Source organism: Plectropomus leopardus, chromosome 5 (assembly GCF_026936395.1).
Source record: "Plectropomus leopardus strain MGB_pleo_1.0 chromosome 5, ASM2693639v1, whole genome shotgun sequence".
In the NCBI taxonomy this organism is placed as follows: Eukaryota; Metazoa; Chordata; class Actinopteri; order Perciformes; family Serranidae; genus Plectropomus; species Plectropomus leopardus.
In genome coordinates, this window is record NC_142180.1 from 2,177,576 (window position 1) to 2,196,732 (window position 19,157).

At 38.4% G+C, this 19,157-nt stretch overlaps 1 protein-coding gene across 4 annotated transcripts in view; it reads left to right on the forward strand.

Annotated features, from left to right (window-relative positions):
* The window catches only part of mcf2l2 (MCF.2 cell line derived transforming sequence-like 2), a 204,101-nt gene that overhangs the window by 166,305 nt on the left and 18,639 nt on the right, over nt 1-19,157 (forward strand). For all 4 annotated transcript variants that reach the window (XM_042512814.2, XM_088077380.1, XM_088077381.1 and 1 more), the window contains exons 28-33: nt 1,988-2,083; nt 5,427-5,525; nt 8,961-9,032; nt 9,488-9,598; nt 11,985-12,094; nt 14,911-15,026. In XM_042512814.2, the coding sequence (XP_042368748.2) occupies nt 1,988-2,083; nt 5,427-5,525; nt 8,961-9,032; nt 9,488-9,598; nt 11,985-12,094; nt 14,911-15,026 (604 nt within the window). The remainder of the gene's footprint in view (nt 1-1,987; nt 2,084-5,426; nt 5,526-8,960; nt 9,033-9,487; nt 9,599-11,984; nt 12,095-14,910; nt 15,027-19,157) is intronic.

The window sequence follows — 19,157 nt, forward strand, 5'->3', positions numbered from 1 at the left end:
CCCACAGAGAGGTCACTGTGACCTTCAGCCCAGATACACACACAAATGGATGGAGCAGAAAGAGATGAGTCTCACTGTGATGTACAGATCACAATACTGCAAGGCTGAGAGAGCTTTACAGTCTCCTTATATTGAATAACTTTCATGGATGAACTAAAGGTTTAAATGGATGAGTGATCTGTGTGGTGGTCTGAGATGGTGTCTCGTGCTGTAGACAGGCTTCTTAGATATTCTTATGTGTGTATTAGGGTTGCAGACCGTAAGCATTTTCCTTAATCAGTTATTAATTAAAAGAATTAATGGCCAATAATTGATTATTTAATGGATCAGGAATAAGCATGCCCAAATCAACCCAGCTTCAGGAAACTGTAAAAAAAAAACTAAAATGACAGTTTTTCAAATTTGAGGTTAATGTCTGATCATTTTTGCTTTTTGTTATGAATCTAAGACCCTGAATTACATATTAAGATAGTAATTTTTTTGTAATTTGGGTTTCCAGAGGCTTTAATGTCACTAAGTTACATGGATCTATATTTAAGGATGTATCATTGTTCTTGGTCTGACGCTGTAGGACTGACTTTATTGATCTTCACTGCACTGCAGGAGGTGTCAGCAGTGTATTATCCCATTCTCTGATTGTATTATTATTGACAAAAATATACTTAAGAGTCCACATGCCTTTTCTGTAGCTTTCAGTTGCATTTCTCGGTCTCTCTATGCATGACGTAACCATGTAACTTTGGTCAGTAACATGTTTTGCCACTTTCACACGATGCCAGCTGAGTTACTGTTTTCTCCATCTCTTGAGTTTTTGTTTTTTTTTCACAGCAACTGAGCATAACTAAAACGAAGCTGCTATTTTAACACCTTCTGCTTCTCTCCTCTTCAGGGCTCTGTGTCACACCACAGAACTTTAAAGTAGTGTGGCATCATTTGTGGCATCAAATATGAAAAGACTGCTGAACATTACTGTAACTATATGTTCAGTTAACTCAGCTACTTAAAGTCTGACATGAAAAAGATTGGTGGTGTTTATTGGTAAAGGTTAACTATACAGGAATTTTCTAAAAAAAAACAAAAAAAAACAAACAATGTATAGTCTCATCCAGAGGTCAATAGCCCTCAATTATGATTTATGACCCACTATAGAAGTGTGAAACGCTCTCTTATTTTCTTCTTATTTTGCTGCGTCTGGGACGTTTTAGGCAAATGGCGCAGTTGAGATTGGACTTGACAAAAACGCAGCAACCAGTGAGACAGAAACATTCCTGTGACAAACTGCAATATTACTAAATGTTATTTGCAATGGCAAATGTCAAATAAATGTGTAATCCTTTAAAACCTGAGCCAATAGGCTTGATCTCTTTCAAAAAAACACAGACAGAAGGTAAGGAGCAACTTAGTATAGATAGTATAGATAAAATAGATGGCCCAACAATTAGACAGAAAAAAAACAATTAACATGAAATTTCTCTAAAAAACAAAGAGAGACACAAAAAGTTACTTTCAGAAAATGCAAAAAAAAAAAAAGAAAATGTAAATTGTAAGAATCATGAATATGGTTTCCTATTTTTTCCCTCTTTTTGGAGATGATGATGGTCATTTTCTCATCACCTTTTACTTTTTCTTTTCTTTCTTTCAAAATGTCCGGACATTTCTTGCCAAGTTGCTCATTGCATTTCCCCATGTTTTCAAAAAACATCAAATCAATTTTCATAGCTATAAATGCTTGTGAAAACCATCTGAACACAGAGCAACAAAACTGATGTCAATCCAGGTTCTAAACGGTTAATATTAATTTTGAAAAGATGGCATTTTTTTCTTTATTTAGCCATATTTATTTTGTTAAAACAACGAAGTGTGGTATTGGCTGAGCAGTACTAAACCTCATGTATCATTTGCACAGATTTGGAACATTTTTCTCTCCAGACCTACTTCTTCTTCCCCTGCTGTACTAAGCCCTGCTCCCTCTTGCTTTCCCACTCAGCTGATGCTTCAGCCAGCCAATCAAGCCACTCGGCTGCTAACGCTAGGAAACGCTTCACCTTGCAGGGACTTTCCAACAGGAGGTCTCTTCCAGCAGGTAACAGCACAACGCGACACTTCCAGTGCTCACTTGTGCTCCCTTCGTCATCATCAGTGGCTTCTTTGTTCTTTGTCATCATCAACCTCATCATCATCATAATGAGAATCATCATCATCATCATGAACAGCCACAGCCACTGTCCTACAGTCTGCTTTTTCGCCCTCAAATGTTCTATAGATTTCTCTGTCTCTGTGTGTCTGGTAGATGTCTCTCTGTGCGTCCCGGTGCCTGTAGCATGTCGGCATAATAAGGCCTCTGCTCCTCTTGCTCAGCTTTTATCTGTTCGTGTCAGTATCCTCTGCATCTGCCCGCATTACAACACCGAAACTGTGATTCAGGAAAGAGAGGGACGGAGTGCTGCTGAAGAGACAGCATTTGAAGACGGGGAGACAGCAGGAGATCAAGACAGATAGGCACAAAGAGAGAGAACCTGTCTGAGTCACAGCAGTGGTGACACAGTGGTGAGGCTAAATTCTGCGGCACAGCTCTGTGCTAAATGTCACCCTCTAATGTTCAAGCCCTCTTGACATTTGGAAGCGCATTAACATTTTCGGAAGAGGACAGGCCTTGATTCCAAGTTCTGCTCTCTACATCACAGCAGTCCGGTCAGTCTTCATGCCACGCATGTCCCTAATGAGACTGATAAGTGAGGTGGGAGGGGGCACTTTCAACTCCAGTTAAAAATTTGCTGAAAGCTTTCCAACTCTAGCTTTTTTTTAACCTTTGACACAGAGAGACCCAGCCTATTACCTGTTATGGCCAGGATGCTGCACGTGGTTGGTCAGAGTTAGGGTAGGGAGTTGAGCTGCAAGATAAAGTTTTTCAGACATCCATTCAAGCTAGCAAAGCGCTAAACCAGAAGTCAGTTCCTTCACCCGTGGAAGTTACCTGCTTGGGCACACTTGGCTGGGCACCGCCACCGTAAGTCTCCTGTGCAAATGCCACATGGGTCAATAGATCCAGGTATTTACACCCAGAAAAAGAGCTTATCTGCTTCATACACCAATGAGCAGCTCTCATGGAATGAATGGGGCCCCGCCCCCATGACTGTATCCAGACTGTCTTAAATACATCCATGGGCCAAACGAAACACAAAGTACATGCCAAATAAATTTTTCCCAAAGATGTTTTCTGACACTGAAGGTAGTTCTCATCACCCTGATGTTTGTTCAAGTGGTCGTTTTGGTTTAAGTGAGTTACTCAATTCTACAAAAAAAGGGATTTCCAGTCATGATTGACAGCTGCGATGGCCAATCCATGTGCTCGCATTCCATGGGGCTGCTGATGATTGGTCAGATGGGTGTTCTGTCAGGAACTCCCCCACTGCGGCTATCGCTGCTGTGCAGACTTTGGCTCCAAATGATGTCACCAGCACAAGATGATGGCAGCCATATACCGTATATTTTAGCTTTCCCTAAGCAAAGCAGGGGTAAGCATTGTCCATCTTTATATATACAATCTATATTGGACCTCACTAATGCTCTTGTGGCTCAATGGGAGTGAATCCCGGCAGCAGGTCCAACATCTGGCAGGATGTCCAGAAGAGTGAAGGCTGTTGTTAGATTCATGTACAAGGTTTGGAAGGGGAATCCAAAATCATAGCATCCTGGACGTTTACAATACCAGCCTTTCTTCTACTATGAGATCCTGATACTCTCTTCTACCAGTGTCATTCAGCTCTGACAGTTAGTAACTAGCTCATAGTGAACTCAGGCATTGCTCATTACTTTCATTGAATCCTGATCCTAAACCCAAACTTTAAGTATGAACTCACCCCTTTGTCCTTGTGCATTAGCTCCACACTCGTGAGCACTGCTCTGAGCGATGAATGTGCTGTCTGCTCTGTGGGATGGGAATCTGTGGTGAGTGGGTGGCAGGTGTCCTCCTGCTGAATACACTCTCCATTAACAGGAGTGTCTCTGTGCTTCACTGCTGTATATGTCCCCTCACCATGTTCGATCACTAAAGCATGGACTGAAGGACCAGTGTGTGTCCTGTGACCTGCGAGCACTCACACATTAACACCAACTGGATTTTTCTTACAGTGACACAACATTCCATATCAGAAGTGAGAGAGTTATAGCTTGACCTGCAGGTTCACAGGATGGTTAACCTCATTTATTTAAACTAAAGTCATTGGGTGACAGCCATGTCAGTTAATGGACAATATCCATTAAAATAAGTAAAAGCTGCTTCATGCTGACATTTTAAAATATCTGAGATTCATACTGCCTCTCCAGTACAGTGGAGGGGGGGGGTTCATTTTTTCAGGTTTTTCCTCATCAGGTGGAAATGATCCATCTACCTCCATCACAAAGTACTGATTTGATGTGATATTACTCTTTCATGTTGAACTTACATTATTTGTAATTGTAATTTGTAATGTAAATACATTTTTAGGGCTGTACTCGACATGACTCAATCAGAACTGGCTGTTTAATAAGAATATTTGACTTTTTTTTTTATTTCTACCCAAAGTTTTAAAGTTTGAATGAGGCTCTGCGTTCAGTTCAGTGTGACAGCGGCATTCACGTCACATAGTAATCGAGCTAACGGCACAAACGATGTGTTGTAAATATGTAACATTTTTTGCCAGAACAAGATATCAAACAAAAGCCAGAGATTACAGCGTATTAAATTGCTCTGAGCTTACCGAAGAGTAGCATGAAAGTCAAGAGCACTCACCCCACAGCAAAATGTCCACAGAAATACAATTGCTTGACTTGAAGCAGTTGACTGAAGGGTCTCCAACTGAAGATTCACATCTCCAACTTTCAAGGGGCAGCCCTACATATTTTATATTACTTCAGTCCTTTGACTGTCTACCTGTTCATAATCCTACCTTAAAATACTTATGATGGCAGACTTTGACATAAAAAAAACGACCCAAAACTGCTCTCAATCACATTTATGGTCTTCCTCAATGGATGGAAGGTTCATAACAGTCTTCCTCCTATACAGCTCCTGTCAAAGCTCCTATTTTTGTTTCATTTTTCTTGCGTTATTTCATGCATTTCCTTTCTCCACCTCCTGTTTGCTTGAACTGTTGTTGTTATGGTTATTATTATCATCATTATAAGAAAGTAGTTGCAATGGTAGTAATGCCTTTCTAACTTTATCAAGAGGTAAAAATTCTTGTGTTTAGATGTGAAGATGTTTTTTTTTACTCTCTGTTATGCTGTCCTCTTTTTCTTTCTTTCATTTGAATTCTTTGTAACACTCCACCTCTCTCTCCATCCTCCTTTGCTTCTCTCTTTCTCTCCTTGTACTTTACTTTGCTTTTCTTTCTGTCCCTTGTTCTTTCTCCACATCTTCTCCTTCCTTCCTTCCCTGTCTATAGAGCCTGCTGCTAAGGAGGCAGAGGTCACCCGCCGTTTCTCTCTCACCTCCTCTCTTGCCTCCTCTTCCTCCTCTTCTTTTGCCGCACGGCGCACTAAAGGTACCTGATTAAGCGTCCAAAGTTTTCTGCTTCCACAGTTTGCTTTTTCTATATTTTGCTTCCAAACTTAAATGTATTTTTTTTTTAAATTCTGTTTGCATTCACTGCTCACACACACACACACACACACACACACACACACACAGCAAAATGAACTGTACACCAGGTTGTGCAGCTCAAACAGCTTGAAAACTAGTTATCCCTGTGCACTGTTTCATGTGTTGAACAAAAAGGTAAAGATTTAAGATAAAACTGAAACTGTAATATTATGTAACATTCTCAAATTACATGTGCTGTGCTCCCTTCAGAGATGTGCACTCAAAAGTACAACACCCTCTGTTTACTGTTTGTTTAAGGATCCCCATTAGAGGCATACAAATGTCCTGCACATTGAAATACAGCACCCACATAAAACAAAAGCACAGACAACTTAAGATATAAAAACAGTACAAACATGAAGAGTACAGACATCTTTATATTTAAGAAAATCTAAACAGACTTATACCTCGATGAAAAGGGAAGAATAAAAATGTCATATTAGTCTAAGCAGTACAGTTAGATAGCAACAAAAAAAAAACAGACAGAAAGTGATAATAAGGCAATAATGTGACAAGCAGACTGAACAGATACATACAGTACATTAAAGGAAACACATAAATTCTTTAAAAAAAAAAACATAAATTCATAAAATAAAACAAAGTCATCAAAGAAAACATACATTTATGAACAAAAACATGAATTCATGAAAGAGAGCATAAATTCATGACAGAAGACAGATAAATATGCAATGTGGCTCTTGTTTCTCTGTCTATGTTGCCCAGCAGTGCCAGAATAAGTCTTTTTAAGGGCAAACTACTGAACATTGAAATCCATATAAAAATAACTTTTATGTGAATTTTGACAAATTGTGATTTCAGTTAGATGTTAAAGACAACATAGACACAAACAATTTAGATACAGTAAGATTCATAAAATCTTAGTCAGTTGAATGATATATATGTGTGTGTGTGTGTGTGTGTGTGTGTGTGTGTGTGTATACATATACATATATACATACATATATGTGTGTTGGTTAGGTATGTCCTTCTATATATCCAGGTTATCATTTTACTCTTTGCAGTCTGATACATATTCAGGTCTGTTCAAGGCCAGAACACACACTCAAATTCAATCTGTAGTGAGAAGATTGTGTCTACTTCTGTACATGTATCGAGTGGGGGCAAAAAAAGAATACTATTTTCTTATTACCTCCTTTCTATTTACATCTCTCTTCAAATGTATGAGATGCATGGAGAAAGTCAAGTCTTTGCTGAGAATGAAAACAATGTCAAAGGGAAAAATAAATCTGCAAATGAGTGGACATGCATATTCGTTTTAAAAGCCTTGGTACGGAAATACGAATTTTGATAAGCTGACATTTCAAGCGCTGGGTGGCATTCAAAGTGGCAGCAAAAGTGCAATTTACTGCAGGAATATAAATGAGAGGTTCATTTTTGGCCAGGCAGAGGCAGGGCAGGCATGAAAAAACACCAGAGCACAGTCAATGAAGTCTTCCACTCAGTCTGTTCTCCGCTTTTATTGTATTTCTCTTTTTCTCTCATGAATTGACAGTATTTAAAAAATGTGCAACCAAAGAGAGCACTGAGGGTCACATTGACTGCAAAGTGCTCAGTAGAGTTGAAAATGTGGCTGTAGCTTTTTAGCCTCTGATTTTAATTCTCTTCCACTTTGTACATTAATATCAGGGTGCAAAAAATCATATAAAACACATGGCAGCACAACTTTGCTGAATGTATACCACAATGCATGTATGAATATTCATCAAATTTATCACAGTATATGAGAAATTAACCCTTTGCAACCTGGATGGACATCAGTTTTCTTGTACAGCGTTCAAACACATTTCACAAGTATATGACCCTTGGAAACATAATAATAATAATAATAATAATAATAATAATAATAATAATAATAATAATAATAATAATAATAATAACTTTATTTATATAGCACCTTTAAAAACAGAGTTTACAAAGTGCTTTGACAAACAAGGCAAAGCAGTAGCTAAGAGAGTTTCTTGCGGAAATAACATGACAAATAGAACCAAACAGTAATACCAAACTAAGACTACACCAAAGAGATCAACAATCACAAAAACAAAAATTACAACAGCAACCCATTCCAGTATGAATAAATGCTGTTTGTTGCAGTAAACATATAAATAATATTATTAATAATAGAATTAAACATAGCCGGGGCAGAGTAAAAAATAAATAAATTAAACAATAAGATAAAAAACATAAATAGATGAATAAAATGGACAAATTAAAGAACGATTTAAAAAAAGAATTAAAATAGACAGCATCACATAAAAGCAAGTCTATAAAATGGGTTTTAAGAAGTGACTTAAAGGAAGTCATTGATTCTGCAAGCCAAACCAAATTGGTTTGATTTCTTTAAAACATGATCATAAAAAAAAAAATGCAGCCCACAACTTGGCATTAAATGTCCTGCTAATTGCAAAAAAACGTTACAAGGTGACAAAAATGACCTGAAAATTATCTTTAAAACATGAAAAACAGCTTAAAATTGAATATGAAATAGAGAGAGAGAGAGAGAATCATTAACCTGTAAAAAGAATCAGGAAAGATGTATTTATAATTGTTATGATTATATATTTAAAATTGGGCTACAGAAAAACTTTTTTCTTATTTGTATTTATTTACATTTTCTTTTATTCATGCACTTTTTCAAGTCATTTCCTGTTTTTCTTTGGTAACCTTTCTTTCCTTTTTTTAAACCAATTTCAGTCAATATTCAGATAATAAAACTATTTGAGTCATTTCTTTTTCATTGATCTCTTTCCATGTTTTTGAAAGAAATCAATTGAAATCAATTCCCTTAGGTTTCAAAAGGTTGAATAAGAGTCACAACCTTCCACCTTGTAATTTTTTACTCTTTTTTGGCTCTCACATATGAAACCGTGTAGGCAGCATGAAGTCCATATTCTGTCTAATAAATAATAAAATCGATAAGGGCTGCTTCTAGTCCAGAAAATTTGTAGTGAGTTAATTAAGATGTAAAGATAAACAGTTTTTCAGCTGAAAAAAAAGTAACTGACTGACTGACTGACTGTAGCTGGTAAGAAAACTGAGAATACTTTTTTTTTTCTTTGTCTTTCTCTGTGTACCAGATGGCAATATCACATGAGAATTAGGGCTCTTTTCATAATGGTCTAAAGAAAGTCATAATAAACATTTATGGAATGTACACTTATGCCTGAAAGGCTTTTAAAACTGGAAGCTCAGTGTGACAGATTTCATGTCTAAAAGGGGCTTTGAAAGTTTTCTAACAGTGTGATGATATGTGTCTGCTTTCTTTCTAAAATGTTGCTGTCTTACTAAACTTGTGGTCGCATATGGTTCCTCCGACCAGGTGCCCTGTCTGCTAGCATAAAGAGCAAGAGACATGAGATAAAGAGTGATCCCACTCCATTGGGTTATGAAGGTACATGAACATGCAGAGATGTGTCATGTGTGTAATGTGCTCTGAGCATGCTGGGCCTCTCAGCGTTTTGTTTGGTTTATTAGGCACAACGTTTTTGTGTGATTTTTTTTCATTTTCATTTGAGAATTATTTGTGTGTGTGTGTGGTACGTCCGTGTTCACAAATCTGTGTTCCTGTTCACTTCTGTTTCATGCCTGCTGTGCTGTGATTTGTGATTGTGACGTTTCCAAATGCATGAGCATCAGAGTATCTGATAAATGTGTTGGTGTAGTTTTTTGGTGAGGGTTTTTTGGTTTTTAAAATTGTTGATTTCTGCATGAGTAGAGATGCACTGCTCTGTTGAATAGATAGACTGAATTTCATTTATATATCAGGACACTTGGCTTTTAAATTGTGGTTGTAGTTGACAATATTGAGTGGCAGAGGATGGTGTAAAGCATTTGGCTTCCCTTCAGATACTTTGCGTGGTGCTATGGCTGCAGTCAAGAAACGGCAGAGTATGACCAGCAGCACCGCACCTGCTGCTGGCAACACCTCCGCTGTGCCAAGATCCACCTCCCAACCAGGTAATTGCAGAGAGGGAACATGTAACATGTGTGGGGGTCTGCTTTCAGTTTAATATGTTAAAAGATTGCTGAGAAAATTGAGTTTGTTTTGGGCCGTACATTTCAGGTCAGTGTTTCATTTCACTTCTGATGTGTAATTTTAACTTCTTTGTACAGCAGATTTATCTCTACCTTCAGATTGAAATAGTTCTTCAGAACTCATCTGGAATGCAGCCTCCATCTCAGCCTTTTCCCAGCCATGAACATCAAATGCCCACAGACAGCTTGTGCAGCACAGTCCCAGCCAAATCACTGTACTTTTGGTGAACACGTCCACATACCCGAATAACAAAATCAATCATTTGCAGTGGCACCCAGGAAATGTTTCATAGGGGTGGCCAGTTTGGGCTTCAAAAAACCTTGGGATGGCACATTGCTCTAACATTAACCTACAAAGACTCATATGATCAGAGACAGCTTCCCCTGTGTACCTGCTGCCACTATAAACCATCCACCAGTCAACACCGACCCCCTCTCTAAGAAAGCAACGTTAAACTTCTTGGCCACAAGAGGTCACTTGTCAGGAAGACAGGTTGTTTCTTGAACATGTCAACAAATGACAAATGTCAAGTTTATTTGTACAGCACAATATCAGAAAATGTCAAATCTGCCTGCATATAGGACCCCTCAATAGCAGTGGTTCCCTTAATTTTTACCTTAAGGGCCCCCCTATCTATCATTAAGTAAAGTGAAACTAAAGCCCAGTATACACTTTATGAATTTGGGCTGTCCCAGACGCAAGATAACCATCATGACAGCAACGTTGCGGAATCTTTGGTTGAGGCTCTAGGACGGTGGTTTTATGTTGCACAGTCAGAGAGGTTCAAGGATGTCATGGCCTTGTGATCAAAGACAGCCTGTATCAAATTCTAAAAGTGTCAGAAATTTGTGATGACCATCTGTGTGACTTCTGTTGCAGCATGAAATGATGCACTGATCAGTGCGACTCTGGTAGTGAATGCTAAATTCTAGTAGATGCTAATAAATACTTTGAGCTCTTGCTGAAAAATTGTCATGCCAAGTTGGCCTCTTTTCCTCAGCCACAACGGCGTCCACATTCTCCTCCTCCTTTGTTTTCTCTTACCACTACATTGGCGTAGATGGATGGTGCACGTTGATAATATTTTTTTCTCGCGTATTGATGTCTCTGGATGTACGTTGTAGCCTATGATTCAGTAGGTGATGTCATTGCACATTCTGCATACATCAAACTTGATGTTATGCCAGTTTATTAGATCCATGTCACAGAGTGTAGCTCCACTAAACTTATTAGATTCTCAGTCAGTAGGAGGCTTAAGTGACATATTTTAAAGATATTCATTCATTTATTATCCAAAACTGCTCTCTTGTGAATGGTCGCTGGGGGGAGCCTATCATAGCTGACACTGGACGAGAGGAGGGGCACACCCTGGACAGGTCACCAGACTATCAAAGGGGTGACACATAGAGAAAGACAACCATTGACACTCACATTCACACTTACAGCCAATCTAGACATAAACTGTACAATCAACCAAAACAGTAAATACAAATTAGTTTGTGTAAAGCAAGTAGTTTTGGTGAATTTGAGCACATACTGCATCCTACGGAATCAACACAGTCATACATACTTATCAGGCCTTTTTTTGACAAATATAGTGTTTTCTCCTCCTTGACACTCGACCGTTGTTCTTGAAATTCTTTGTTTGTTTTTCTGCATAGTTTTCAGTTCAGCAGAGAGTGAAGGCTCTGTGAATATATAGTGTGTTCAGGTCTTCACTGGCCCTTATCCTATGAGAATGTTTTGATTTTTTATCTTGACAAATAATCAAAACTTAAATAATCATTTAGTATTCTTCCCAGACAAGGAAGAAATACAGAGATATAGGCCTATTGTATATTTTATTATATTTTTTTTATCTATTTAATCTATTATCTATTTATTTTTTTAATGTATGCCTCGCAACTCTCCATTATGCTTTGATGACCCCTAGTTAGGGTTGCTTCACAGATCCTGATGCTGTTATTTTTCTTCATTTGAAAGCATCATTTGAGTCTAAAAAAAGTCTATTTCTTCATTCAAAGTTAGGAATTAAGTGTTGTAAGTGTGCTCAGCCACGTCTCCGCCGTGCTTTTAGGATCAGTGAGCAGTTTTACAGTATGAATTGTATGAGTTGTTTGGCTAGAGCTTTAATTATTGCAAACAGTCTCTTCAAGCTTTCATGATGAAGTGAGACAAATGACTTAACTTTACAACGACAATGTTTTCCTGTCAATGAAGCACCATCACCTGCCAAGTGGAGTAATAATACCCTCCTTGTTTATGAGTACATTTTGTTGGTTAATAATATGCATTGATTCCCCTCAGGCTGGGCCTCACGGCATCTTCCCTCCATGGAAACAGATGACTTTGAGACCATCCCATCCAGCGCAGAGGAGTCCTCCAACTCCTCAGAAGAGGAAGGCAACAACAAAAATGTAGGTACTTTGGCTATAAATGTACGAACGTTTAACCCTGATGTCACTCAGAACATTGAGAGCATGACATGACTTCAGTACCAGTCAACATTGTCAGACTTTGGCCTGAGTGAAAATGCAGCTGGACCCCATCCACTGTGGTCCTGCTGGGTGTCTTAAACCATCACATTCTATAGTCACTAATCGTCCCTGTTCTCCACTGATCCCTCATTTCCTCTCCACTTATCCCTCACTTTCTCCTCTTTTTTACAAAATCCCCCCCGATCCCTCTGAAAGAGGACCACTCCACTGCTTAATTATCTCCCATGGACACGTGTCTCGTTAAAGGCAGGCACTGACAACTTGACATTTAAGAAAGGAGAGAGGAGAGACAATGGGAGGGAAGGGGATGGGAAGGATTACAGCTGCACAGGTCTATCCAGATCCATTATCATCTGTGCAACGTACAGTAGAGAGCAAACACAAAAAGCACACACACGGAGCATGTTAGTGGCACACACATGGACACACTCTCTTTCACCGAATAGATATTTCTACATCATGCAAAAGATGGCTAATTAAAAACATTTGTGGTTATCAACCATAGACTGTATAAAAATGGACGTAGCTACTGTGACATCACCCATTGGTTTGTGGGCTGCGGTTTTGAAGCCTCAAGTTCAGCATCTTAGCCATAGCCATCTTGTTTATTTAGAGTCAGAAGTGACCATATATGGACAAGAGGGTGGAGCTGTGGAGGAGTGATGGGTGGATTCTGAAGCATCACAGACAGCCTATCAGACAAGCAGTCCTGTCCTTAAATATGCATAATGTTGGGCCTTAATAAAATGTAAACGGGTGAGTTATATAATAAAGTCCCCCCCCCGTAGAGTTGTCATGAATGTTGAAATTAACTGTAGAGACGGGAACTGTTTTTTGCACCGGGCTGTAAACATGTTTATTTCTGCTGTGAAGTTGAACATTTTAACCTGGGGGTCTATGGGGAGTGACCAACACGTACTCATCCAAGCCCATTACATGGTGCTGCTCTGTCAGTGACCCTCTGCATTAGCTGTTTACGCTCCGGGATGCTGTTACTGTGAAGTAAATAAATGAATGTGGTGGGATGACGCAGCACGGTCCTTATGTTTACACAACATGAGCACATGGCATCCAATGCGGAGGATTAGGGAACAAAGTCACAGATGGTTAGGTTTAGGCAAAGGAGGCACATGGTGAGGTGTAGAAAAAAAATCCACACTCTGTACTCCCACATGATAGTCAGTTGTTTGTGGGACCCGTCCACCACCCCTTTTGCCCGCCCTGTGAGCAACTGGTGCTTCATTTTTTTTTTTTTTTTTGGTCACCTGCAGCCGGCCTACATGTTTCATGCACTCATGATCGGTTTCGTCCACATTCTCAAGTGCGCTGCCCGCATGCATTACATGTGGATGCACTCTGTGCCATCCGGTCATCATTTTGTCTGAGCTTGTTCTCATCTGGTGCCATCCAGCCACGCTCCTGCTGGATGGAGAAGGTGGCGTTTGGCGTCACACTCATATGCCGAATGCACTGAGAGAGCGGACACATTTGACAAGTTCGGCATAAAAACAGGCTGGACTGACTCTTTTTTGAAGCCAGCTTCAAGTGGACATTGAAGGGAACAGCAGTTCCCTTGCAATTCTCAACCTCAGAGGCTGCTGCTTGTTATTAACAGGAGACTAATAGTTAATCCCACCTTTGGATGCAGCTTGCATCAAGTTCTAAATTTCATCTTCATTTTTTTCATCTTAATTTTCATCACCTACTCATTTTAAACACTGTGGGTGATAAAGTTTAACATTTGTATGTACAAAAGGTTAACAGGACACATTCCAACCAAAGTAAAAAACAAAACACCAAAATGAATGCAATGTGAGCAGCTACAATAGATCATTTATCTAGAAAACAATCACTCTGTCAGTATTTTTTAAGTGCATACACACAGTATAGTAGTGTTAGAGCTGTGTGGGGCGGCAGTAGCTCAGTCCAGAGAAACTTTACTTTACTGGAGGGTAAGTGATTTCGGTCCCACACTGCAAAAACTGCAGATCTAACCAAGTGTAATAATCTTATATTTAGATTAAAAAATCTAGTTAGTCTTGTTTTAAGTATAAATGGATTATCTAATGCTGACTAGGAAAGATCATTTGACTTAATTCAAGTAAATATCACTTGCCTGGTCTTGTTAAGCATCTTTGTCTTTCTGAGTTATTTTTAACTAGATACAGGAGACAAGTCTGGAAACATCCACTTCAGGTCTATATAAACCTTATTTTAAGCACTAGTATGTCCAACTAGGCTTAAATAAATTGCTTGAAATTAGTGTTTTTGATCTTATTTCAAGATTTTATGGGCTATAATGAGAGTCACACAGTTTTACTGGTTTTAAGACATCTTAACAAGCAAAATTTGCTTACTGCACTGGCAGCCAAATTTGCTTCTTTTAAGTGCAAGTATGCTTAAATCTAGGGTGTTTGGCCTTAAATTTGACAGGACATTTTTGCAGTGCAGACAGTAAGGATTGTGGGCAAAGTACACAATTAATATGTGTCTTTCTTTAATAAATTTAATATGTCTTAGTCAAGACAAAGCATGTTAAACAGGAAATTGATATTAATTAGGTTCAACTCATATCATCTGCTCCTGGTAACAATTGTCATTTCACACAGCAAAAGCAATGGTGGGCTAAAATGAAGAAATTTTATACACGTAGGTGTTTGAGGAATCCAGCCTGGAAGCACATCCAAATGGACCTCACTAAATGCACAGTTTGACTGTGACATTTCTCTCCGCAGGGTGACAGCGGTCGTTACCGGGTGCAGCTGACCTACGAGTCTCGTGAGGCGCAAGACCTCTCTCTGGAGACGGGTGACCTTGTGCAGTTTCTGGAGGAGGCAGAGAGCGGACACTGGTGAGTGGAAGTGGGAGAGTCAGTCGAACTGTTCCTGTACACTCATTGTCTCCCTGGTTTGTTTGCAGCTCCCGCTGACTCAGCACTTTATCTGAAATCTCTGGCTTAGTGGGCCCCATCTGCCACCAGTTTGTTTCTGGTGCAACAACAGCAAGCATCTCACAAATTAGGAAAAAACAAACAGTTTGACATTGCTTTATAGTTTATTGAGGGCACTCATTCACTCTATGTGTCCTCAGTAAACTATAATTGCAGTAAATGTCCTCTGGTTCCACTTTTATTTCTGGAAAGTGTTACTTTAAATCGCCTAAGGAGTTTTTAAATTTAGCTCATTTTGAAGACAATTTTAAGACTTGTAGTGTTGAAGCACCTTCTCCATGGCAGTAAAACGACCATCGTTTGCTTGTTACTGACTCGTAGTCAGAGTTGCGATGTCATGTTTTCTACTTACTTTTGGATTTAAGGTTTAGTCACTGTATACTCAGCATTTTGTTGTTGAAAACTTTGCTTATTAAAGAAGCTCTATACAATATTTTGAGCATATTATGATTCTGCAGTTTCTGCACATGGCTCTTAATGTGGAAGTGGCTGACCTGTGATTCTGGTTTCTGCTCTGGACGCCATTACTCCACTATACCTTTATATACAAATCTTTTTTGCTGCTATATTAATGTTCTAGCTATTGTATATAGCTCCTGTAATATCTGCATACATGATTCGTAGACTATGGTCTTTTAACTCTTTGAAACCTGGATCGACATTATTTTTCAAAAGCTATTTGACCCTTGAAAACCAGAGGAAATTGGTTTAATTTCTTTTGAAATCATCGAGGAAAAAGGCAATGATCAACTTGGCAGGAAATGTCCCACTAATTGCAAGAAATTAGTGTGTGAAATGTGACAAGAAAATCACCTAAGAAATAAGGAAATTATATTTATATATATATAATTTATAAGGAAAAGGAAATAAGGAAATTTCTTTTTGGCAGATTATTTCTTTGTTGTAACAAAGCTTCTTCACAATAAATTTTATACCATTGGAAAGCCTGTTTATTTCTCTTTTAAATGGTGCCACATTTGAAAGGAACACATTTTTAGGATGAGTAGTAGAGCTGAGTTTGTTGGTTTTGCCCATTAAAAAATTGGCAGATTTTCTCTGCCAATGCCAAACAGCTTGTTCTGCTGTTGACTCTTGTTAGGTGTTGTTTAGTGGATTGGATGATTGAAGTCTTAAGAAACAAGACATATTGGCAATTTAACAATTCATTAATTTAACAAACAGGAGCCTCACTAGTGTGTAGAAGAACCATACACAGCCACAACAGCCTGGCACCTCCTCCTCACACTGGTCACCACCCTGGTCACACACTGCTGTGGGATGGCATCCCATTTTCATCCAGCATTTGTCGCAAGTCAGCCAACGTGGTTGTGTTGGTCACTCTAGCACGATTCTTGGAGCAGACACCAACTGACCTCTGTAGCAGGGCCCATGCTCACAGGTGCTGACAATCAGGTGCCAATCAGGTGCCTGATTGTCAGCACATGTGGGTAGCAAAAGCTCAAAACAAGAGTCAATAGCAATGGCAAGAAAAGCTGTTTGGCGTTGGCAGAGAAGATTTGGCAAATTTTTCATGGGCGAAACCCACATACTCAGCTCTGCTGCTCATCCCACAAATGCATGTTCCTTACAAATGCCATTTAAAAGGGAATTAAACAGGCTTTACAACGTTTTTTAAGATTCATTGCCAAGAAGCATTGTTACAACAGAGAAATAATCTACCAAACAAATGTCCTTACTTTGTGTGCGCTTTATATATATATATATATATATATATATATATATATATATATATATATATATATATATATATATATATATATATATATATATATATATATATATATATATGTATATGTATATATATATATATATATATATATATATATATATATATATATATATATATATATATATATATATATATATATATACACATACTTTATAATATATAACATACATATAATTTTTTTCAGCACTTTTTAGGTCATTTTCTTGTCTGTTCTTGTTGTGTCTTTTTTACTTTTTCGAGTGCTTATTTTCAGGTAATTTTTTGTCCTGATTTTTATTGCAAATTATATCATTAGACCTTTGAAACCTGAGTCGATTGGTTTGATTTCTTTCAAAAGCATGGGGAAAAAAATGCTACAACCAAAATGACCAGAAATGCCCCACAAATTGCAAGAAATGAGTAAAAGTTGAAAATTAGTTTTTAAAAAGGGGGGTAATATTATTATAAAATTAAAAAATTTAAAAAAAAAACTGCTAAACTATATTTCTAGTTATTCTAATAATACATTTAGAATTATGTTACAGAAAAAAATTATACATTTTTAGGTCATGTTCCTGTTTGTTTTTGTAAAACACTTCCCTTTTTTTCTTTTCTTTCTGGGTTTTTTTTTTGTTACTTTTCTTGTAACTATTAACTAATTTCTAGCTATTTTTTTTACTCATGTCTTGTCAAGTTGCTTGTTGCTTTCTGCCGATCTTTTTGAAAAAAATCAAACCAATTTTCTCAGTTTCATACGGTTTCATACGGGCTTGTTTAAAAATGGAATGAAAAGAAGGAGAGGTCAGCTTTGAGCAGCAGGCAAAGGATGTATTCAGGTAGTACAATATCCAGTTGGAGCTTCCACAATATATCACACAGCTGCTGCTGTCATTAATAATAGATTTGATCAGCAGCCAAAAGCTTAATGACTGCTGGTTAACAGGTAATATTTATGGGTCGTGATCAAATGTATTTCATCTAACAACAGACACAGAAAAACATGTAAACGAGTAGAATATATTGTGAATTCAGCTGCATTCAGACACAGTGCAGGAGAGCAGGAAAGGATTAAATGGAGATTTTATGTGCTGAGTCACAGGCAGCCTGCCTGCAGTCGGGCTGTGAGGCAGAGAACTTAAGAGAATGTCGATAGAGCCCACACAGCTGTTGTCATTAACCTTATGCTGATTTTGTCAGGCGATCAGTTAATTATCAAATAATGATTTGATTACCACCACAGTGCAGCAGCTTGGGTGACATTTGAGCTGCAATTAAATCACTAAGATACTTTTTCCTCATTTTGTTGTCTGACAACAGAAACTGTGCAAATATGGAAATGAGAAGAACCACAGTTTGAGAATAAGAACAGTCATGACTCTCTCTAGGTCTAGTTACTGATGGTTGAACATTATGTCTCCACACACGGTTGATGGGTTTGGTACTATCGCCTCTACGTCCACACAGACCGGTTAAATCTATCAAACAAACAAACAAAAAAGTGGCAGGTTCTAAACCAATGTTATGAAGATAGTAATATATGTGATACAGGAGCATGTTATGAAATTATGGGGCCACATGTAGCTCCTCAACATGTTAACTCTTCAATATCAGTGCGAGAGACCAGAGACTACCCACTTTAGATTAATTTCCTGTATCTGTGCCATGTGGGTTTTGTCATTGCCCTGCCTCTTTAGGAGACAAGCAGAGATCCTGAGCCTGTTCATTCCAATGAAAAAAGAGAATGAGAGTACAAATTATGACCTCTCCCTTCGTCACACTGTCACTGAAGTAAACATTTAACATCGAAAGCCTGGAGGGAATCATGCATTTGGTCGCGTGTGCATGTGCATTTGTGTGTGTGAATGTGTTTATCTGTCTGTCAGCAGCTAGTCAGGCAGACTACAAGACCAGTCAGCCTCATATTTTGTGTGCACATTTACAACTTTGCTCACAGATCTCTCTTGGTTGCAGTGATTCACAATTGTTGAAAAACCTTTCTTATACTGCTTTCCCACAAAAATTAGCACATGCACGTTTTTCAAACACGGGAAAAGCCACTCGATTCTGCATTCCCACTGCCAGTAAGAACCGCACAGGTTAGCCTTTCTGTCAGCTGTTATGTGTGTGTGTGCGGGTTGTTTTCTTTCGGTGTGTCCGTGCTATGTCACAAACAGGCAAGAGAGCAGGTAAACAGTAGACAGCCATAGGAACAAAGGTGTGTGGAAACTTTTCAGTGGGTTCTTGTTTTGCTGTATCTCTTACTTATTCAGTCTCTCAAAGTCAGTGCAGATATATTTGGATCA